Source organism: Neopelma chrysocephalum, unplaced genomic scaffold, assembly GCF_003984885.1.
Source record: "Neopelma chrysocephalum unplaced genomic scaffold, ASM398488v2 Primary Assembly neopelma1_128, whole genome shotgun sequence".
Taxonomy (NCBI): Eukaryota; Metazoa; Chordata; class Aves; order Passeriformes; family Pipridae; genus Neopelma; species Neopelma chrysocephalum.
Genome location: NW_020897790.1, coordinates 1255767 through 1279197, shown reverse-complemented (window position 1 = coordinate 1279197; position 23431 = coordinate 1255767). Strand labels below are relative to the sequence as shown.

At 46.4% G+C, this 23431-nt stretch overlaps 1 protein-coding gene across 4 annotated transcripts in view; it reads left to right on the top strand.

Annotated features, from left to right (window-relative positions):
- The window catches only part of SHROOM3 (shroom family member 3), a 103080-nt gene that overhangs the window by 14331 nt on the left and 65318 nt on the right, over positions 1-23431 (top strand). For 2 of the 4 annotated variants that reach the window (XM_027698503.1, XM_027698502.1), the window contains exon 2: positions 14797-14951. In XM_027698503.1, the coding sequence (XP_027554304.1) occupies positions 14797-14951 (155 nt within the window). Of the gene's footprint in view, positions 1-14796; positions 14952-21613; positions 21795-23431 lie in introns of those variants that run through there. The other 2 variants (XM_027698507.1, XM_027698504.1) reach the window with 1 other exon arrangement.

Here is a 23431-nt window from a genome sequence, read left to right as displayed (position 1 = left end):
GAGGACAGCGGGGTGCTGGCTCACTCCACGCCAGCCTCATGCATCTCCTCCCCATGGAACATGGGAACGGCGGGCACGGTGCTTGGGATGTGTGCGTGTGTGTGCTAATGAGGCCCAGAGGTGCTGCCAGCCAGCTCCCTCCAAGTGCAGTTTGCACATGAGTGCACCAAGAATGCACCAGCTATTCAATGGTAATAAGTTTTTATAAGCACACGTTTCTGACCATGTCAAATTTTGTACCCATTCAGCTGCTAAAATCCATGGAATTTGACACTGGGGAAACAATCACGTTTGAGAAGAGCTTGTACAAAGGGGAACTCACATTGCTTCCCAGCTAGAGCCTGAGCAGTTGATTGGCTTTTCTAGCACAATATCACACATTTATTCCTTAAGTAAGATTAAAACTTGGGGAGAAGAAAGATTAGTCAGCAAGATTAGAATAGAAGCGATTCTTAGAGAGTTATATTAACCATAAACGACCATTGCTCACAACTGCAAAATTTGAAGGACATTTTTCTTCCACAGTTTTTGATGGCAGAGGTCTACAAACACACAAATGGGGCCCACTGTGTTCTCAGCTCAGAAATCCCATTATTTTCTGTAATATTACTTATGTGAGTAAAGTAAAACATGCTTAAGGGTGTGATTAAGACAAGCAAACAGAAAAGAAACATGTTCCCAGAGATCTTGGTGTGCCAATAAGTAGACAACAGCAGAAGATGCTGATGTGCCCAAGGGGCTCTCACACTGAAATGAGGGGAATGTGATATCGTCTCCATTAGGAAAAAAATCATAGGATCTCAATCATGGAAAATCACTGGTGAGAGAGACTCAGTGAGCATCAAGGAGTGACCATCACCACTGCACTGGCAGCAAGGTGCCATCCTTCTTAAGGACAAAGAAAGCTCTTCAATTGGCTCTCTTTTGCCTTCCTGCATGAAGCACTGAAGTACAGGAGATGAAATCTCACTTCCCACACTGCTGGTCTGATATCAGTTTACCACAATAACCACCCTCTGGAAAAACAAACATTAGCTCAGCAGAAGGCAAACTACACAACACAAAGAGATGAAATATTGAGGAAATGGTGAGCAGTCACTTGAGCTGGTACAGGAGCACTTAACTTTCTCACCCCAAGGGCTCCAGTGAGGTGAGTGGAGTTACTGGGACTCATTAACCACGGATCCATTGTTCATTGGAAGCTTGTGCTGTGGGGTGATCGATACTCCAAAACCTGCGTGGGAACTGACGGGACATTAGGAACAAATAACAAAAGTGAAACCAGCTTACAGGCCTGATCCTTTCTGCTGTGGCTTGGGGCACTTCAATTCCTGAGCAGTGAGGAAAGCTGTGTGGTTCCAGAGAAGGGGCCCTGTGGGAGGACCAAGGAGCTGCTGCTTACAATCAGTTTTCACTTCTGGTCCCCACTTGTGCCCTCTTTACCTCATTTTTGTTTCGGGGCCGGAAGAGCCTCAGCTGAGGCTGTTGAGGGTGAAATAAAATTTTCAACTCTGCCATGACAAACTTTCTGTCTTTAACAATGGCTTTGTACAGTGCCTGCAGCAGCAAAGGGTGTTTTTTCAGTAACCTGTGATTTATAGAGAGTGTGATGCAAAACACTGCTGAACCCTCCCCAGGAATTATGGCACCTGCGAAACCTGCTGTGGGACAGAGCACAGCTTTTAGGCTGAGGATTTGGATCAACATCATGTATATTACCAGCTCAGTTTGGTTCTGGCTATTTAAGTGTGATGGATGAGCATTATTATCTGCCTGGAGAAACGGAGAGACGACGGCAGAGTCATCCAAGGACAGCCCTGGGGAGTTGGCCAACATCCCAAATCTGCGCTATGGCATCAAAGGACAGCATTTTTCATCTGAGCTGCTTCTCTCTCAGCAGCAGGGGAAATAATCTCTCTCCTGCCTGATAGAGCTTTGCTTCATACCTCCCCTGTCTTTCCCGGGCCACAGCTGGATTTGGAATTAGCTGTTGATGAGAGAAAGAGAAGTGGGAGCTGTGCCTGAGCTGTGGAGAGGGGACCTTTCATAGGACAGAGTGGCCAGACCTTAGGAAATAAAATATGATGGCCTTTTTCTTTGAGTTCTGAAGAGAAATGTATATCATGCTGAATAGCATATGACCTTTTTCTTAAATCTTGGTTCAATTTTGTCTCCTCCATCATTCCCAAGAAAGCTCCCTGATTCATCAAATCCATCAAATATAATGCATGGAGCAATCATTTCCAGAGGCCAGTGCTTTAGCTGATGTAAATCAACACACTTATCCTACTGGAATGACATCAGGATTTCAGCAGAGAAATCAGCCTGTGTTTTCCTTTCACTGGAGTGAATAATGTGTCCCTAAGGTACAAAACTAATGACTGTAGGGATATTGCTCTGTCACAAGGGAAAGACTTGGGAGCTCTGTGTACTCCATGGCTTTAGTTCCCTGCACCCAGTGAACCATCTGCACACACTGAATACTGTGGCCAGCTCCTAAACCTCCTACTGAGGTAATGGAGCTGGACAATGCCAGGTCACTAGATTTTATAACACATTGATTTCTTCTCTCTAATTCCTCAGTGAAAGAAGCTTCTCTGACACTGTGAGGTACAAGCAGGCACCTAAACATATTGGGAGCATTTAGGCTAAAGCCCTTGTTTTAAGCAACAGTTTTGAAACCAAAGCATAGGGTTGCAGTTTTGCCAGAGTCTTAATTTTTTTATGGGGCCAGGGAAAAGCTGTATTTGAAGTGGCACTAAACCTGCAGGTTCTCTGGCTGCATTTCAGTCTGCCTTACAGTCAAAGTGGCATTCGTCTCCCAGCTCCAGAAATGTTACTGTGATGATGATGTGTGAAATGGAAACAAGACAATTAGCGTTTCAGACACGCCAAGCTGGCACTGGAACCAACTTACTGCAGCTCAAAGGGGACCAATGTGACGTGGAGCCCATTCAGTGTAAACAGCAGCCTCAAAAGAGCAGCACGCCTTTATTTTCTGATCACGGTGGGTTAACGACTGCTTGTTAGTCCCAAGGTGTTCTCTCCTTCCCCACATCCATTCCTCTGGAAAAAAAAGGGGGTTTGCCCCTATTACCCAAATTAAGAGTTTTGACCATGAAGTGATGAAGCATATGCTATGAGCTATTACAGCTCTGTTGGCAAGTGGCAGGGCAAAACTGTTCAGGGGCTGTGAGCACAGGAATGGATGATAAGAGCCTTTTCATTTATTAATCACTTTAATTCACATCTAAAACTCAGCCAGCTGAAAAATAAGCAGCTCTGGAGAATGGGCACGTAGAGCACAACGCGGTCAGCTCATAGCTCGGTCGTGACATCCGTGTTTTACTACTTGTACTTTGGGAGGCTGTGCCAGGGTTAATGACTCTGGACAATGCTGAGAAAGTGTTCATTATATGGGGAAGTTTATTAGATTAACTGACTAGGAGACATTTTGTGGAGGACTTCAGGGAGATGCTGCCAATCCTGACAGTCCATGTTTTAAACTGAATATTAAGTGTTTTCAGTTTAACTACAAAAAATACATCACTAGTGGTTGGATGCTGAAGGTAAAAGATTAAAATTTTAAGCTGAAGTTGGGATTTTTATTTTAATCCCCCCGCCTCCCCCCCAAGTTTCAGATTGATTTATGCAGGAACTAATTACTCATGAACCTGTGTTATCATGCTGAATGTTCACACATTTAAGATGTTTTTAGTTCTATTCTTGAAGTCTTCAAGGCTTAAATCCCCAGCAGCCCATGGAGATGGTAATAAATATCTTGGATAGACTGGATAGCTGATGCTGGGAAGCTTTTAAACTCCCACAGCCTAGGAGGAGGAGTATGTTCATGGGGGGAGAGGAGTGCATTTGCAATCCCATCCAAGAAAGCAGTTGACAGACACTGCTCAGCCACATACAGCTGTCCTTGTACCAGGGTTACCCTTGCTGCTACTTGGAGTGGAGGGAGAAGGAGAGGATTTAAAACATTTTTGTTCATTAAAGTATGACAAAAGACCTTATTCTGCCCAGGCATACAGCCCACAAAGCTGTTTAGGGACTGAAAGAATCAATTGAGGCGATCCAGCGGCAGCAGGACAAAAGGCCTGGGCCGGTGTAATTAGCTAAGTACTGCATGCTGCTCCCTCAGCCCCCGCTCACTTAATCAGCCGGGACACTGAGTGACGAGCGGGGTTTCACAGGGATGGCTGGGTGGGAAACATCTCACCCTCTGAGATCACACACTGCCCACAGCCAGTGGGCTCCTCTGAAAGCCACGTCTGCCTGGTGGGGTTCAGGTATTTTATCAATAATTGAAACCAACTTCCCCCCAGATGGACATCCAAAAGGAAGGCAGTTCTCGTGACAAGCAGTGACAATTCTAGTGGCAAGTAGAGAGGAGGGGTTCCATCCCTCTCTGTGCTTTGCATGCTGTTTAACTCTCTGGAGACAAACACAAGCACACAGTTGCAGCTGTAATTTTCATAGGGATCTCTAGGATCCAACAGGAATGGTAAGAGGCCACCACCATCACTGTGCCATTTTCATACTCCATATATTGGCTCTCCATGTGTTGAAGGCATTAATCCTTACCTCAGTAAAGGCCAAACTGCAGGAGAGAATTAAACTGCTAAGGCTTTGTTCAAATCTGGGGGTCTGTCCTGTCAGCAAAAGGGAGATTCAACAAAAAGAGGGTCAGCTGGCTCTGCTCCAAATTCAGCTTGAGGAGCAGATGCTGGAATTTTACTGTAACTGGTGCTCTGTGCCCCTTTTCAAAGGGCCAGCACTGTATATTTTTAATTATTGTGTTGGCAATGGCAAGAGCAAACAGCAGCAGTTCAGTATTAGCATTCTCAAAAGTCTCTGCTGGGACAGCAGGAAACTCAGACTTGCAGCCTTAAGGTTTGTTGTCCCATCTCCCTGTGGTTTTGCTCTTCTCCTGCCAGGCCCTTTGAATGTGAGTTGAAGTGTTTAAAGCTCATCCAAGCTTTTCATATGTTCAGCACAGTTTGCTTTGATACAGCCTAGACAGTGCCTGGTTTTAACCAAATTGGATAAAGACACTCCCTTTGAGTATCTTTAAAAATTTGGAAGCCTGGAGGAGGAGTTGCCATTGGCCAGCTGTAGCCATAGCAGAGGAAAACCCCATTCCAAGCCCTCTTACAGTGGGACTTTTTCTCTGAAAAATCCCTTCTGCAAAGGCTTCATCCAAATCCTATGAAATGGAAAAGGCATATACTGAATTTAGCAATGCGTGCTCAAGTCCCTGGAAGGATATTAATTTAACTAATTCCAAACAGCCCGAGCAGTGTCTTCCACGGTATTTCTGCCTTGAGGTTTCCAGTGTACTTTCTGTTCTTTCCTCTTGGAACTTTTACGCAAGTTTTCTGCAGCTTGTTTGACTCAAAACTGTTGTTGCAAATTTGTTTGCCAGAAAGGACATTGTCATCATTCACAGGACCTATTTTTAAATTCTGCAAAGATTCCTTAAGCGAGAATGTTATCCCAGAGAACTGTACATCCCAGGGATGCTGCAGAGCGACTTGGAGCTGAAACAATTGACCACATTCATGGAAGTAGCAGGGAAACTGTAGGGAAACACAATGAAGTTACCTTCACTGGAATTTGGCCAGCGTCCCAGCTGCCACTAATGCCTCTGCTCTTACAGGGATGCCCTGGGATTTTCATTAATGCATAATTCTGCTTATAAAAACATGTGCCTGCTAAAGCCAGTCATTACAGAGTGGCTAAACAGCATTTCTTTAATCGCCATGGCCCCAGGGAATAAGGCAGCAGGCACATTCCTTTCCTTTCTGGTTATTCCTGCTTCCCTCCTTCCTCCTCCCCAAGACATAAAAGTAAAGTTTCCAGTGCATTGTGTAAGCAGCGTGAAGCAGGAATATGATTTTTCAGTGCTTAAGACCAAAGCTAAGAAAACAGAAAAGGTTGTGCAATATTTGGATATAAAGTGCTCCTTGTACCAGGATTCATCCATCCCCTCGTGTCTGTAATGGTGATACCTCCAGGACCTGGCACTACATGCAGGAAGAGAGGAGACCTGCGAGTCAAATGGGCTTCTCATGATGCAGGAGTCAGGGCACATTCTGTGTGCTGCTCTGGGTTAGATATAAAACTGGAGTAAGGAAAACGTGCCTTTGTAATCCAATTCTTTCCTGAGAGCCAAACACGTCATTTCACATCGCCCTGGTTAGTGGGAATCTCATAGTTGTTTGTCCTGTCACTTTATTTTCAACGACATTTTTGGAAACAGAAGAGCAGCAAAAAAAAAAAAAGGAGAGAACTGTGAGAAACCAGGAAATGGGACCAAGTCAGGAGGAAGGGAGAGTGCATGGGTTCAGTTTGTGTTTGAGATGCTTGTGGGGACTTTTCCCTGGCACATATGGCAGAACAAGAATTTTAAACCTTTCTCTAGAAGGGCATTTACATGTCGTCCTCGAGATGCAGGGAAATGTGTAAATGCAAAGCTTCCACAAAGCAGCCAAAGCATGCAGGAAGGAGGAAGGTGGTGGGCAGTGTGCCTGGTGTTTTCACAGGTGTGTGTGCCTCATCCATCTCCACGGCACCTGGCAGAGCTGGAAACTTGGCCCTGCCTCAACCTGAACTGCAGCTAAATTCATTCATGTGTCTACTGCAGCTAGAAAGAGTTTTGCCAAAAAGTGTTTGGCTTGATAAATGAATCAGCTTGGAAACAAAGGTATAAATCCCCTTCCCTGAAAGAAGATCTAGATAAGATAGTTCCAAACAAGATGTGGGTACTTCAGAGGATTTGGGCAAGGAGAGGGATAGGTGCTGTGTGTGACTGTGAGAGTGGCCTTAGGGAGCACCTCTCCCTGTCACCCACATCTGAGGGGATTTTCTTAAAGGCAGAGGAGAACAAATGTCTTTCCTCTCACATCCGGGCAGTTTTTGCACCATTCATGTCCCCATTTGCGGTATAAAATTATCAAGAAAGTTCCTGGATTGCTGTGAAATGCTGACACGTGGGCAGGGGATTTCGGGGGCTGCAGCATTCCCTGGTGAGTCTGCCTGGGTTTTCAATATTTAAACTGAGAAATAAGGCAAATGTCACTCTTCAACAGTTTGTTCTTTTCTACACGATAAAATTTATTCAAGGATCTGCCTTTGAACCTTTCATATATATCGTGTGAATTAAATGCAGCCATGGCTCTATTTTCACAACAACAGTAATAATTGAAAAATTATTTCCAATGAAAAATTCCACGGAAAAAGCAGTTGTCCCCTGAATGTCGAGCTGCCGCGAGGTGGCAGCAGAGGATAAAGAAAGGGACTGCGGGGACAAACCGACCAGAGCTGGGTATCTCCCTCGCAGAGTTCATTGCTCCATCTCCCTGCTGCTCCTAGCAAAACCAGGAAGCCCTTCAAGGCATCCACACAGCCGGAGCAAGAACAGGCTCTTCAGTTCCCATGCTCTTTTCCATTTGGGGAGCCTGGTACACAGAAATGCCCCTTTTTAAAAAGAGCTGCTGCACTTGGGTCTGTGGAGCTGAGCACCCCTGAGGATCTCAGAGGAAGAGTCTTTCTTGGAGACAAAAGGAAGAAGGGAGAAGTGGGCAGGGAGGAAGGGTGACAAACTGATCTGTAGGCAAGGAAAAGGAATCTCCAGGGCTGTGAACCTGGCATCTTTCATGGGCACTAAATTCACTTGAGAAGACTTTTTAATAACTGCAGAGGGCTGGGGGAATAAAGAGCGGGTTTGCCAAGTGTGATGTGATGACAATGGCTCGCACCGTGAAATTCCTCTTTTGTCCCAGCACCATCACTCTGAGCCATGATGTGGTCTGAGGGGAGTTCTGGCTGTGGAACTGTGGAGTGTGTGTGACCTGGCAGAGAGTCAAGAAGCACCGAGCCACCGTGCTGGGATGAACCGGCCCGGCTCCTCCTGCAGAGTCCGTTAGCACTTCCTTCTCATCCCCGAGGGATGCCAGCAGTACTCCCATGCCCTGAAGGACACGGCTCTTGATGCTGAGCTGAGCTTTAATTGCTCTTGGCTGCTCTAAGCTTCGATCTTCAAAGAGTCCCTAAAAATTGTGATGTCTGATTCTCATTAAAATGAGAGGGAAGTGAATACCTAAATCCCTTCGGCAGCTATTGAATCCCCGGCAAGAGCTTCGGTCGGGTCATCAAGCACGGCTCTGCTGCATCATCTGGTTTTCTTCCTTTCACATATAGTCTGTCTAGTGGTCATTAGTTTATATTAGTAGGCTCATGGAGGAAGGAGGAGCATGAGGAAAAAGGGAATATAGGGCAAAAGGAAGAAAGGGAAATTATAGCACTATGAGGGACAGGACAACCGCAGCAAACAGAAGAACGAAAACTGCGGAGACAAGCGGGAAACCAGAAATGATGACAGAAGGACATCCAAGAGCAGTTTCTGTTGGTTGTAGGAAAGGGAGCATTACCCGGAGAGAAAATGCCTCAGTGCTGGAGACGTGGATGAAGTATTAGAGGGGGGGAGTCTCATTTGGCATCACTGCAGCGTGACCTCAGCCAGAGAAGGGAGTGTGGCTCCAGCGCTGCTCTGTGGCTCTTTCTGTGACCCTGGAAAAGTTACATAAACATGGCTTCTGTTTTTATTCCTCTCTAATTTAGGAACAATACTTCCTGCTGTCTTTCCATGGTGTTGAAAGGTCAAATTAGCTAATGGAAGGAAAGTTCTTGAGGATCATTACTACTGTTGTCTTTACCATCATTATTGCTATTTATAACAGGTATAATGGAAGTGTTAATACTGGGGAAGGGAAATAAGGGAAAGAGAAGTGGCAAACATCAAAAGCAGTAACTGGCCATGCTGGGGCCAAGGATCTGTCTTCGGGAAAGATAAGCACTACCTGTTCCAGTAGCCAGAAAATCCCATAGCTTTAGATTTACCTAATTTATGGAATTACCTGATTGCAGGGCAGATTTTCTTGACATTTCTACGAGTTCATGTGAGCAATATGCCAAGGCAGGAAGTTCACTGCCTAATCATGTGATGAAAAAAACTCTCAACAACTGTACTTTGAGAGTTGCTGATTGTCTTCTTTCTCCTCCAGGCTGATCACAGGTGCCTCATCCATATTTTCTAATGTGGGAATACTTTCCAGTTACCCCAAAAAGAAACAACCCAAAGCAAGTCTCCTGGCAGTTGGTCACCCTGTCAAGCTACAACCTCTGGGGGTCATGGCAATATAGGTCACAACAGCCAGTATAAAAATGTAATACGAAAGTCTGGGAAAGCCTGTAAAGCGTCCCATAAAGAAGGGCACAAGGCAGTGCTATGTAAAAAGGATTGAAAGGCAAGTTCCAAATGTTGTCATTTTCTCCTTGTTTTTAGAACAGATCGGAGGGAGATTAAAGAAATAATTGAATGCTGGTCCGTGACATGCCACAGTTTGAGGGATACACTGCAGCCACCAAGAAGGGCTGCTTGGAGGTGGTGTGTGGGCTCTGTACAGGTGCCTGTGGAAAGGATTAGGGAGCAGCTGATGTCATAAACTGAATTTCCTAAGGTTTGTAGGTAACGGGCTCACTGTCTAAATGTCATAGGAACTGGGTGTTTAATTATTGAAACCTTGTGAGAAATGTGAGAAAGGACTGTGAGGTTGGGGGCAGGATGGCAAAGCAAGGTGAAAAAAGAAGTCCTTGGGTGTGTTTGGGGCAGAGCAGAAGACCTTTCCAGCAGACTCTTCGACAAGCACCTATTTTTAACTGTCACACTGCAAAGCAAATATTAACTCTCAGCCATGTGCAGCCCCTGGCTTTGTGTGCTCTGGAGGTGGACGAGTGTATCAGCGACAAGGGGCGGACAGGCAGTGAGTTCTTGTAGCCCTCGAGCTGATACTGCCCGATAATCACCGCAGACCAAACAGGATCGAGTTAACATGCCCCAGGCCCCAGTGTTTGTATCACCTGGTGCTGTACCCTCCGTGGCATGCTTGGAATGGCTTGTTTGCAAGAACCAAACAGTGAACAAAGAAGTAAGGCTCTACAGGGCAGTGCTCTGCAGGCAGGAGCTACAGGGATCCAACCTGGGCTCCTGTAGCAAAGAGATGAGCAGGAGGAAGCAGTGCCTCTGGTTTTACCATGGAAAAGGGGGAGCATTGCTCTGCACCTGCACCCTGTTTGCAGCTGACCCAGGTACCAAAAGAGAGGCCTGATACGGCTCTAGGCGTTACCCAGAGCAAACACAGATTAGTTCCTTGTCTTGTATATACGGGGAGGGGTGGAGAAAATTTATTGTTAGTTTTGCCCCTTGTTACAGGAAAGATCCTGGAGGCTTCTTGAAGGCTTGAGTCAAAGCTGCACCATAGGCCCATCTTTCTCTGCCCCTTCCTCTTTTAAATGTAAAAATCTCTGTGGGAGCTGAACAGTTTCATGCTTAAGAAGGTGGAAAATTATCTTAGGAGCTAAGCCTTCTTTCCTCCGCTGGCTTAGGAATTTGGAGTCACCAAGAGGAGTCAGAGGCAAACTCATCCAGGCATGTCTCCTTATCTCTTGGAGCTGAAGCCAGCAATCTGTTTTCCATTCACTTCTTGCCACTTTTTGCTGAGGGGCTGACTGCTGAGATTAACCTTGCTCCCGGGACAGGAAACAATCACGCAGGAAATGGAAAGGTGTGGAAGTGTTGGGGCCTGCAGGGTAGTCCCAGGAATGACCTTGAATCCTCTCCACTCATCAGTAACTTGCATCCACCCTGCACGGATCCCATTGGCATTTCTGCAGCTGGGTTGCCTTGGTGCCCACAGTCACTTTGCTTTGGTGTCTGCCCTCAGTAAATTACACTGCAACAGATCTTGGTGCTGCAGGGAGCCTCTGTCTGCACTGGTGCAGGGGCACTCCAGTAAACTGCCTGCACTCCTGGTTTCCACATCATTGGTGTTTCAGGCTGACTTGGGAGAAAATATACTGGTTTGCCTCTGTTAAATAACAGATTTATTTTAAAGTATTGAAAATATTTCAGAGCACTGCTAACCCTTCAAAACTGTGGGGTTTAACTTGTTCTTCCACTGAATAACATTCAGCCTCTCGAGGTGAATTCATTCAATGTGAACCTGGAATAAATTAATCTCTCCACTACCATGCCTTGTACTTGGGAGCACAAATGTTGCTGCAGAACAATGCAGAGCACTGTAAGAAAAACATGCCTTCCTTGCTTCCCTGCAGCATAAAACCATAACTAACTTGGACACTCTTTCCTTGGCTTGGAGTAAATGTCAAGAGCTGAATTCCCTGAAGATGCTTGTCTGCACCAGGGATGGGGAAACCCAGCAGAGACACAGCTCCAGGGGGAGACCTTTGACTTAACTACTTTTTGATTGAATTGTCTTCACTGCTCTGCCACGCTGATGCTGAGGCTGGGGACAATGGGGAAGAATTCCTGTCTGCTGCATGTCGCTGCCCCCAGATTGGGACATGGCATTAAGGCTGAAGGAGGGGAGCAGCATTTCCTCTGCAGTCATCTGCAGTAAGACCAGCCACTGAATCCAGCCCCCAGAGGTTCAAAGCCAGACTGATTTTTAGGTATTCCTCCTCCTCTGTGCTTGCCAGAGTCACCTCATATCTCACCTTGGCAGAGCAGTTGGCTTCATCCAGCCAAAAGGAAAAAAACTTCAAGCCCTGGCTGGCTCCTGCTGGCTCCTCCTGCTCCTGATAGATGAGTGACAATGCTACACCCACGGGGTTTGCTGCCTGCATTTCACCTTGTTTTCCTCAGCTTAAATAAACCATAAGAGGTCTTACTGGCTTTTGATTGACCTCTTGCACCAGGTCCTGTAGCTCATGGCTGTTACATTTTTGTCAAAGGCGGCTGTTGAGGGTGATTTTGGCAATGCCGGGGCTGCTTGAACCAGTGCAGCACAACTTGCTTTGTGCAGCCTCGTCCAGTGAAGCAGGTGTTCACTGAAATAGCTTACCTGTGTGTTGAAGTTTGTTTGCTTTGTTGATAATTGTTACACTGGGCAGAGATAGAGCTTTGTATTCATAGTGCAGCTTGTTTTGTTTAAATCACCCAATCCTTCCCATGAAATATCACCACTCCTTAAACACAAATATTTTCAGAGGCATTCAGAGAGGGAGAATGAATGTGGAGCATCTAAGCCTTGCTTTGGGAGACAAGGCCTTGCTTCTGGACTTCTGATGGAAACTTGGGAGTCCTTTTGCCTCTTTTGTCTCTCTGAGCTATAGGGCCAGGTGACAGGCCTGTTGTGAATGTTCTCCTCCAGGAACTTTAAGGAATTTGCAGCCAGGTAACCTCAGCTGAACAGATGACAGATGAGGTGGCTGACAGGTTAGTAATAGATGAGAGAACTGTGTCAACAACAGAATACAAATCCATATCTCCATTTCTATTCTCTCCAAGTCCCTAAGTAATACAGTTGTAATGCTGCCATCAAAAGCTTCTAATGGCAAAAAGTGTGTCTGGATGTAGCTGTTGCTCATGGACAGTTTAAGCACACGGGAGCAAAGCAATTCCCTCTCAGCCTCTGGAATTACTTGCAGATGACTCTGCACTTGTGATAGCAAACTTTCCTTAAAGGCATCCTTTACTCTGGTATTGTGGCTGCGTGGCCTTGCAAGCTGCAGTTGAAGAGCCCTTGGCATGGGGATAAGCTGGAATCCATCAGGCTTTGGAGACAGATTTCTTTCAGAGCTGTTCAAAATGTCAGCAGCCTTATCTCAAGTATTGTGAGGTTTAGCCTTTCCTTAAAGTCTTTGATTTAACACTATTTATAAAGGTGAATATGGAAGAGTCCAAATGTCCATTTTCACTGAAAAAGAGGAGAAAAAGAAAGGTCAAGCCCACATGGTTGCAAAGAGAACCTTAAAACAGTGCTCCTGTGGAGTGAAAAATCTCCAATATATAAAGGCAATTGGAATTATTAGAGGATAAAGCACAGATCACAATTCAGTCGATTTTTTCCAGGTCAGGGTTCATCAAGGCACAAGTTAATACAAATGCTTCTGATGGGTATCGCACCCTTTGAAGTAGCTGGCATTTGTTACAGGAGATATTCTTCCAAGGTGGCCTTTTCTCCATGATACGTGCTGTAACATAAAACAAAAACAAACAAAAATCCCTTCTGTTTCCTATATCAGGAACTAATCTAACCCCTGGTACCCCCATTATTGTATTCCACTGAAATGACACCCATCTATTTTCCTTTACAGCAGCAATAAACTGCAGCAATACTTCATTTTTCGTTTGTTATTTATTTATACTGGCAGCAAGGGCTAATGTTTCATCTCTCACCCTTCCTGGTAATTGTGATACAAGGCTCTTTATAGGAAGGCTCATTCCTGTGGTTTTATCCATTCTTAAGAAGAAAAGAAAAAACTCATTCATCAGTGGAAGAGTTCCTGGTAGGATGAATGATGATGATTTTTACCTGCCTTTGTAGGGGGTTTGGAGAATTTATTGGCTGGTGTTTGGGGAAGTCAGATTTTACATTTTAGAAGGTACACAGGCTGGAATTCTATTGTTCAGGGAAACAGACGGGCTTTGCCTGTGAGAAGTCACCATTCAACACCAAAACTAATGTGCTGGTAAAAACCTGGGCACCGTGTCTGCATGTGCTGAGTTACACGTCTGGGGCATGGCTCAGTTACACATTGCTTGGCATGACTTGAAATAAAAGCAACTTCCAGAAGTATGTGTGCAATTTGACTGCTCCCAAAATGGTACCCCTGCAAATAGGGCTGCAAATAGCAGCCCTTCCTGCCCTCCAATCCAGAGACATTTCTTTGTCTCAGCAGAGACAAAGACAGAGACGTTTCTTTGTTGTACTTGTGATGTGCCAGGGGATGTTATGCTCAAGTGTGGGTCCCCAGACAACTCCTAACACAGGTCACAGCCTCTGTGGAGCAGGGACTGCCAGGGGCTCTGAGTATCAGACTCCAAGGCGGCAAGTCTTGCAATCAAAGTAATTATCAGTTGCCCTTGGAACCGCTGGCACTCCCGAGCCTGCTGAAACTCAGGATTTGCAATGTATGAGCCCATATATAACCCAGCCCTCTGCTATACTAGTACACCTTTGCAGAGAGAGTGCATTAGTGCACAAGGTTGGAATTCACCAATCCTAGGCCAGATTTTCTCATCCTCTGCCTTGTCACTGACTTTGTTGCAGACTTAGCGTATTTCTGCCAACACACAGGTGGGGAATCACTATGCCATGTACAGGATGGGCTGTTCAAAGCAGAGGGGAGTGCCCTAGGATTCTCCTTCTAGCCTTGCCACTACATAGCCTTGAGCAGGCTGCTTACTTTCACATAAAATTCAAATAATTGTCTACTTTCTCTGTATTCCCAGCTGGAAAACCCTTCAGAGGCACTGCACATCATTAACTAACCACACTTGGGTGCACCTGCTTTGCTGCTGAAGCTGTTGTTCATCAGAGGGGTGGATCATGAAGAGAAGCTTGAACAAAAAAAACACATCCAGGCTCTTCTAATCCCAGCCTTGCCCTTATGCTGGTGCCTGGGTGCTCTTATCAGGAGCCAGTCCATGGCTGTTTTACTGGCGTTTACTGCTTCCAAATACCAAAGGCTTTTCAGGCTTATTCAAAACAATGGTTCTTGGCAGAACTCATTTGGCTGCTGATTCCACACACGAGTGGCAAGCACACACCTTTGAGCAAGATAGCTGGCAAAGGGAGACCAGGTTTCTTAACCTGAGAGTGGAGTTTGGGGCTGGTAGACCTAATTCCTTGAACAGAAAGGCAGGCTCAGCTCTGCAGGTGCAATGTCTCACCCTCGCCTTGTCCTCTCTTCCCTGCGCAGATCGAAGAGGGAGGCAAGGCAGACTCCCTGCCTTCCAAGCTGCAGGCTGGTGATGAAGTGGTGAACATCAATGAGGTGGAACTGAGCAGCTCCAGGAGAGAGGCCATCTCCCTGGTGAAAGGGTCCTACAAGAAGCTGAAGCTTGTCGTCCGCAGGTAGGCAAGATCCACACTGCTTCACACTCCTCACATCCATTCCCCTCACATCTCCAGCTGAAAGCCTATGGCTTGGCCTAATCTTAGCACAAGCCTTGTTTTGAGCAGACAGGCATGAGCCCAAGGGCAAATGTTTGTTCTTTTCAGCCAACATTTCTAGCACTCCTTTGTCACTGATATGTCCCAGCATGTGAAATACTTACCCAGTTCTCTTGCACTGCTCCCCTGCCACATGACACTCCAGGATTCCTGTTCAGTGATGTACAAGCACTCCCATCCTTCTTCCAAGTGCTGTGAAAGGGTGGCATTTCTGTACATAGCTCTTGCCTCATTTGCTGCGTGTTGTCACTGTTGCTGTGATAGCAGAAAGATTTCCAGTGGCCTCAGCAAGATTTAGAGCTGTTTGGTGTTCTGCAGGTGAGTGATGGAGGGTTTTGAATCGGAGATGTTTGGGTCTGGCATTTGTGTTGTATGTTGCTTCCTGTATGTTTTTCATTGTGGCAAGTCCAAACAGATTTTTCCATGCCAGTTAGGTGATAGCTGGTATCGCTTCATGGAGTGCTCTGTTCTGAATTTCCACACTTAACCAAAAAGGAAGAAAATTTGGCTAGGAGCCTTCCATGGTTTCATTTCATCACCACTAGAAGGATCAAGCATGTTAACTCTAAGAGATGTTACATTCACACACTATCCCCTTGCCAAGGCACTTCAAGCCTTTTCTGCACATTTAAACCTCAGTGATAATCCAGAAATTTAGGACTGGGAAATCCCAACAGGAGCTAAGAGCCCAGCCTTCTGTTTGGTTAATTTGACCCAGGCCCAGCTGACCCTGCAGTGCTGGCATGAAGGCAACAAGAAAACCCCAAAAATGTGAGGTCCTGACTTTTCTGCAGCAAAATAAAGTATTTTTGAGTGCTTGTGTTGCTGATTTTTGTAAACTGACCACAATGATTCCATGAAGTGGATTAGGGTTGCTTGCTGCAAGTACCAGCAGTCTGAAAACTCCTTGACCAGGACTGTAGACTGACTGATGCAATGATGTGGAATTTCCCTCGGAATGTCACCTGCAAAGCTCAGCACTGATGCCTCATCATCAGTCTTCATCAGCTGAAGTTTGATTGATCAGTGTAAGGGAGGAAAAGAGTGGGAATAGTTTCAGTGAAGGGAATGTGAGGGCAAAATCAGAGAAAATTCAGTACGAGAGGAAAGGCTAAAATGAATATAAAAAAAAATTACCTGTCTCACGAGGATATTTAATATTAATAAATATGAATGGTTTTAAATAAATAACCAGCACTAAAGTAGTTAGTACCTGAGGACCATAGTCTGGCTTTCACTCCTGTGCAAACCTCCTGCTGTCCTCAGGGAGTGACTTGCAGGAGGAGAGACATGTGAAGCTGTGAATTTATGCATGTTTTGCTTCCTTGCTCATGGACTTACAGTAGGGCAGAGGCAGCAAATGCCAAAATGAGCCCTAGTGTTAAGTAAATACTGTGCCTATTCCATAAGAGGATCCTTATTTGGGAGATAACTGGTGAATGATTTTCCATGGGTGCTCTCTAGCTGCATTTTGTTTGTCTCATCCCCAGCTCTGGAGTTTTCAAATGTTCATTTTTCTCTGCTTCTTCAACAGGGCTGCTCCTATCTCACTTATTTCCAAGGCTGTTCCTAAAGCCAGTTCCTGTCTTTCTGCCATTCCTTCCTGGCTCCCTGTGTTTGTTTTGCCCATTCATTTCCAGGACAGTAGCCTCAGAGATGTGTGTGTTTGTTCATTCCTGTACACCTCAGGCCTGCAATTGGTGTGCTGTGAGGGAGCCTGGTACTCACACTCCATTGTGCTGAAGGCAGAACAAGGTGGAGTAAGATCTGCTCTGCATCCCAGGGAATGACTCAGTGTGTCCGTATCACTGCTGGTGACAAATGTCTCTCTCCATGGGTATGAGCAGAACCAGTTCCATCAAGCCTGAGGAATCCCCAGGCTGATACTGGGGAGATCTTTTTGCTCAGGATTTGCCCATTTGGGAACAGTAGGTGTGAATCACTGGGGAAACTGGAGAGACCAGTTTGTTGGATTCTGTAGTGGGAGGCTGCCCTACTGTCCTCAGCAATCTGCCCAAGAGACTTTTGATACACAGTTTATCTTTAACCAGCTGGAGGAAAAGCTGTTTGAAAGCTAAAGCTACAAAAGCAATAAGACTTACCTGTTTCATTATGAAAGACGGGTTATTTTTTCCAGCTTGTTTTTTTTTTTCCTGTTGCTTCCTCTCCAACTTCAGTACCTAAGCAGAGTTGGGTGCAATCAAAAAAAGACCCTTTTCAGTGGTATCGGTCTGATCTAATTGTGTTGTGCATGCTTGGATCAGCTGAAGATAAGGCTCAGAGCGTGGGCATTGCCACCACAGTGGCCTCCAGCAGTTGCCAAAAATAGCCTTTTGCACAGGTCAGTAAGCAGGAATGGCTGTGGGAGCGTCACACTGTTTACATGGTTGGGCATTCAACGTGTCTGTAACAGCAGCAATTAGATCAGCCAGGCGTGGTGGTGTCACACCAAAGGGACCCACAGCCACAGGGACAACTCCACACACCCCTTCTGGCACAAACACTGCCTGAGCCAAGCCTCCAGAATCCATTCCTCAGACTTGCTGTGTCATCTGCCGTTGCCTGGTGCAGGGAGGGCAGAAGTGAACACACCGAGTCATTCTTGTTGAGGGGACAGTGCACTGTAAAGGGTTCCAGCCTCAGTCTTGGTTAATTAATGCAAAGCTCTATTAAAATTTCCTAGTGGAACAGCAAGTACCAATGTTCTGCAGAGAATTACCAGTGTTTTCAGCCCTCACTCTGCCCACGCTGGCATGCAGGAGACCTGCAGGGCTCTTTCAGGCTATTGTTTTTAGGGCTCAGGCCAGCACAGATTGGGATGTGAGGGGCTCTGATGGTGACACTTGCGTGTGCAGAGCCAGTGAGTTGCATGAAGTCTGAATCCCAAATAGGCTGTGGTTTACAGCACAACTACTTACTCCAAGATGCACCACATGTGTGTTCCTACCAAATATCCAACCACTCTGATATGAGTGACCACCAAGTATTATTTATGTGGTATCTACAATATTCCATCACAGATCAGTATTCAAGGCAGTCGATTTTCTGTTTGCAGTACTAGTGGCTTATGTCTGCCTCAGGCTTAGCAGCACCTGCAGTTCTTTTCTGTCTCAAAGAACCTTAGACTAAAAATACGAGTCAAATAAAGGAGGAGTGGGGATAGAAAACATTATCCTCCTTTTCCTGTTGTGCTAAAAACTGTACAAAAAGAAAGGATTAAGCTTATCCTTGGCTATAACTGTAATCTGCGTGTTCGTTTTCATGCTTCCCTACAGATTCCCTGCATCACTGGGGGTACTCGGCTTATTCTCTTGGCACATCCCTGTCCCTGGGCCCCCTTGCCTGAGTGATGAAAACTGCTGGGGCTGGGAGCACGTTTGTTCTGCTCTTATCCTCTTCTTGACACGTCTGCTTCCAGGTGGTGTCAGGGGGAAGATGCTGGGCTACATGGCCCTCCCGTGGCTGATGTTATGCTTTCAGACAGGTCTGGTTCCAATTAACTCATTCAAAGACCTCTGGGACAAGATCAGGAATTAAACCCAGACATCCTGAATACTCACATCCGTGCTGTAGCTACGAAGTTGTTCTTCTTTTGGCAGGAATTTGCTATAACTAAGGCTTTAGAAAAAATAAAGGAAAAAAGTCTTCCCCTCCACCTGATAAATGCCCCTAAGGAGGTGTCGAAGTGTGGGAGGAAGATGTCAGGACAACTGACATCTGAGGCTCAGAGCTGATTCAAGCCCATGGAAATCAGTGGAAAGATTCCCACAGACTCCAAAAGGCTTTGGCTCAGACCCTCACTGAGCAGCGATTTCCCTCATTGACCAGGAGAAAATGGGCTAGTCCTGGAGAGAGGGGAAGCTGCTGGCATCTGTACAAAAAGACAAGTGCCAACACAATTCTTCAAAGAACTCTGTCAACTAATCCTTTCCTCTTATGACACTAATGTAATTTTGTGCCGTATTTGACGGTGGGCCAAAAAATTGCATCAAATAAATCCAAGTTTTGTGAATGAAATTAATTGGAATTGGCGTTGGCTCACACCCCCTGCTCCGCAGTGGCGCAGGAGCGCGTTCCCAAAGGGCTGCTCTGCGCTGCAGTCAGTTTTTGTTCAGTGATGATGACTGGGGGAACGGGACACAGGAAGGTTTGGTGCACATGGAATTCTTAAGACTGACAGCTTAGAGGCCTAAGCTGGCATCAGAGGGCTGGCAGGGTGGTCTTGTGACAGGCACTTGTTGTATGTGTGTTGTGAACTCCTCCACAGTTTTCCAGTGTGCCCTTGGTCATGTCTCCTTGTGTCTCAGCTATTTTAAAGTGCATCTTTTTAACTCTCTAAAAAAATGAGCCTTTGGTTGGAGTTTACAGCTCCTCATGTGATGCCAGAGGGTGTGACCAGCCAAAGCCCATCAGGGTCCTGTCCCACTGTGTGGAGACAGGAGTTCTGAGGTCTGTGCACCCTGTACCCAGTTAAGGAAAGGCTTTAAAATTTCCTTGTGTGTTGGATCAAGCTGGTATTGTCATAGAGGAGTTCCATGCATCCATCAAAATGTTTGCAGTTCCTGCCTCATTAGGAGGGGCCATGGGACAGACAGCTGAGAGATGAACAGAACTCAATTTTGAAATCGCTGGCAAATCCTTACTGCCTAGGATTTAATTATCTACAGCTCAGGACTGCCAGGATTTTTGAGAAATTTCCCACAGGGAGTAGTAAATGTGAGGAAGATCTAGATATGATTCTGGGGGGGAAAAAAAGATTTAGGCCACTGATGGGGACAGTAGAAAAACGCCTTGGAAAAATGCCAGCCACCATGATGTGTTATCCTCTATAGGATGTTACAGACTAACCCCTCACCTGAAGCTGCATTAGGGACCCAAGGAATTCCAGCCACTGCTGCTCCATATTAGCTGCTCCTTTCCCCCAGTGCCTGTGGATTAGTTTGCCTCCTTCAGGCAATAATCAACCTGGGGTTGGATTTGTCAGTAAGTGACACTGGAAAAGCTGGGAAATCTCTGCCAGCGCTGTACAAAGTTCTTTTTAGGGTGAGATGCTCCTTCTTTTGGAATTTCCTGAGGATTAGCTAGGAGCTGGATCAGATCACAACAGGATGAAAACTCAGACAAACAAGCATGTGTTCTCCAAGCACTCTATGCCTTGTTCACTACCTGGGATGGTGCCTGGGCTGACCTCTAGTCCACAGGGCAAATCGCTGGGCTGGAGCGAGGTTCTGGTTACCTGTCCAGGTGCAGAGGAGTGCAGGGTGACACCTTCACAGGGCAGCTGCAGGGGCAAACTGAGAATTGCTGCATTCCATCGTCTCTGCTGCAAGGAGCTGCAGTTGCGTGGCTTTAATTGCAGGAGCTGACTGTAAATATTGATGTATCGGGGGTTGGTTTGTTGTGTGGCACTGTTATGGGCTGATGTACGCACATCCACAGCCGGATTAAATATTTAGTTGCTCGGCTACTAATGTAAATTCACTTCTCAGAATCTTTTCCTTGCCTTTTCTGCTTGATCCAAGGTTTCCTCTGAAAGGGGCATGGGGTCAGGAGAGGTTAATGAACACTAATGTAATCCTACCGATATAAATTGTGTTTGCCTGGATTTACTTCAGCAAAACAGATGTCAGGGTGTAGTGATCACTGTAACTCCCTTATGTTCTTTTATGAATGGACTTGTACAGGTCACCCAAATCCCTTGGTATTGTTTCTCCCTTATGGCTGGATAAGTGGAATACCTCAGTCAAAAGAACAATGAAGAGCAGACACTGCACAGACAGTATCAAATGGTCTTTTATATGCACAACTCTTCCTGTGTGTAGCACCAGGCAGCCTCACTCGCTCCCCCAAACACAGGTGGACAGAGCATTCTCATGTGCACCTGGCCAAAACATTGGCTACACCAACAGCTCTAGAATAGAGAACTCTTTTTCCCCAATCCCCCTTTCTTCACCTTCCTGCCTGTTTGACTGTGGCATTAGAAAGGAGGCAGGATTGATCTTCAGTGCATGGATGGGAAACACACCCGCATATGGACACTCAGGCTGGTGCTTTGGTGCAGGAGCAGAGGCAGTGGGACCCCCAGAGCTGGTGGGTGGCAGAAGGGAACCATTTTGTGGGCATCTTTTTCAGCCAAATTGCTGAGCCCTGACTGGGGGGGCCAGTGAGCAACAGGGACCAATGTCCCTGCTACACCGCCCCTCCACCGTGGGGGTTTTTTCCCCCACCCTTACTCCCAATTACATTTTTCAGATGCAATTTCAGGGGAGAATTTCGAGAGAAACCATAGAGAATTCCTGGCTGGCTGGGAACACTTCTTTCTTCAGTAGTTTCATTCCTCCTCTCTTGCCGCCAAGCCCAGAGTTAATTGTAAGAGGGGCCAAGCCCCAGTCTGCGGGGAGTCGGGACAGAGCTGACTGGCACTTTCACTCAGCAAATTCCCCCTTTCCTCACGGTCTCTGCTCCTGTCTGTCAGGCCTGCTGACGACTGCTGGGTAGGAGGGCAGTAATCTGATCTGCCTCTGCTGAGCAAAGCTCCTGCTCTTTAGTGCGGGATTAGTGCAGAGGTGCCTCTCAGCGCAGCACCTGTATGTGCAGCTCGTTATCTTAATCGCTATGTGCCTCTTTCTCCGCCTTCCGAGCCGCTAGTGCCATTCCCCGCTCCGAGTTCTGTGCTCACCACATGCCAGGCTGCCTCCGGCACAGGGATGGGAATACCTGAGCCTTGGTCCGGTGTCTCCAAAGGTAAGCGGCCTCTCCCCAGACACAGCGGAGCGAGCCAGGCGCGGCTCCGTGCCGGTGGCGGCGGCAGGACCTCACCACAGGGCTTTGGGAGAGGGAGGACAGGAGTCTTAAGGACTCTCTTGGTCCTAAACGTCATGAGCATCACAAACTTCAGAGCAAGGGAGTGTTCAGGCCGTGATCCCCCCCTGAAGTGGGGGACTTTGCAGCTGCTGTTTTAAGCGAGAAGCCAGTGCTGCGCCGGGGTTCAGGGTCTGTCACTGGGAAGCTGTTGAGCAACGTAAGCAAATCTCTCAGACTTTAGGCTAGAAAAGTGCCAGAAGCCCATGGGAGAGGTGAACTTGGGAGAGCCTCCAGAGCTGTACCGCATGTTTAAGGCCATTCCCACCCATGGTTTCCAAGGATAATAATAATGCCATGCCCTGAGGATGCTGAGTCTTCACGAGCAGAGGATTTGACATCCTCATCATAGTTTGTAGGGTGCATTTTACAGTTTTATAGTCTGGAAGGGTCTCTGCTCAAGTAGGTGGCTCTCTTTTTGTGCTTCACCTTTATAAGCTGAGAGTCATTTAAAGTGGGTGTCAGGCCAGGCTGGTGCTCTGCATCACTGTTTAACACGGATGGACCAGCCCTGCAATCTGGGATATGTGATATGTTCCTGTTTGATTAATATGGGAACGTTGCAGGGAGCAGAGGGACAGTGTGAGAGAGGCTGATTCAGAAGAGGTGGCAGTCAGTACAGCTCCAGAGCTGGCAGTCAGCATGGCTCCAGTGAGGGCCGGCACAAATTTCCTTCCCTTGAAGATCTGCTGTGTATTATGCACTCACCTCTCCACCCTTTTAGATTGGTCATGAATCAGAAAACTAAGGTCATTGAACTTTGCTTTTGATTATTTCCTGAGACATGAACTCCTTTAGTAAACCCGTTAACAAATCTTTAAACTCATTACCTGCTTCACTGCTATTAGGATATTTTTAAGTTGAAGTTTGTTTGGGGTTGTTTTATCTTTGACTACGGGCCAAACCTTGTGAAATTTTTGTAACTGTTTGTTTTTTCTACACTGTGGTGATCCAGTCTGGTTAGTGAAAGTTGGCAGTGCGGGTCAAAAGTGTTGCTAGTGGAATACTGGGGCAAAACTAGCCAGCATGGGAGTATCCCTGGAGATTCCTGAGGCAGTGGAGCTGACCAAGATCCACAGCCTGTAGGAAGAGGCTGTTCTACAGCAGAGATCTCATCACCCTGTGGCGCAGCCTGATGCCTACAGGGATGGGCATGTCCCCAAGCTTCAGTACTGGGAGGAACCTCCCATCTGACATCTGAAGAGATGCCTGAGTTAAAGAGATTTGGTGGGCATCCTCTTGAAGCAAAGTGAAAAGATCATCTTGGGGTGATGTTACTGTTTTCTCTCGTCTGATTTATAGTCTCTTAAAGATAAGTCTTTTAGATGCCTTCAAAGGGCTAAAGGCAATACCTCAGAGAAACCCAAGTGGATGAAGAATTACCAGATATTAGCATTTACCTCAGTTGCTAAAGCCTGGACATTTCTTTCTGCCTTTTATAAATTACAGCCTGCAGGGACCATTTAGCAATAAATCGTAGCAACTTGGCTGTTAGAGGGCAACCCGTGTACAGAGGCACT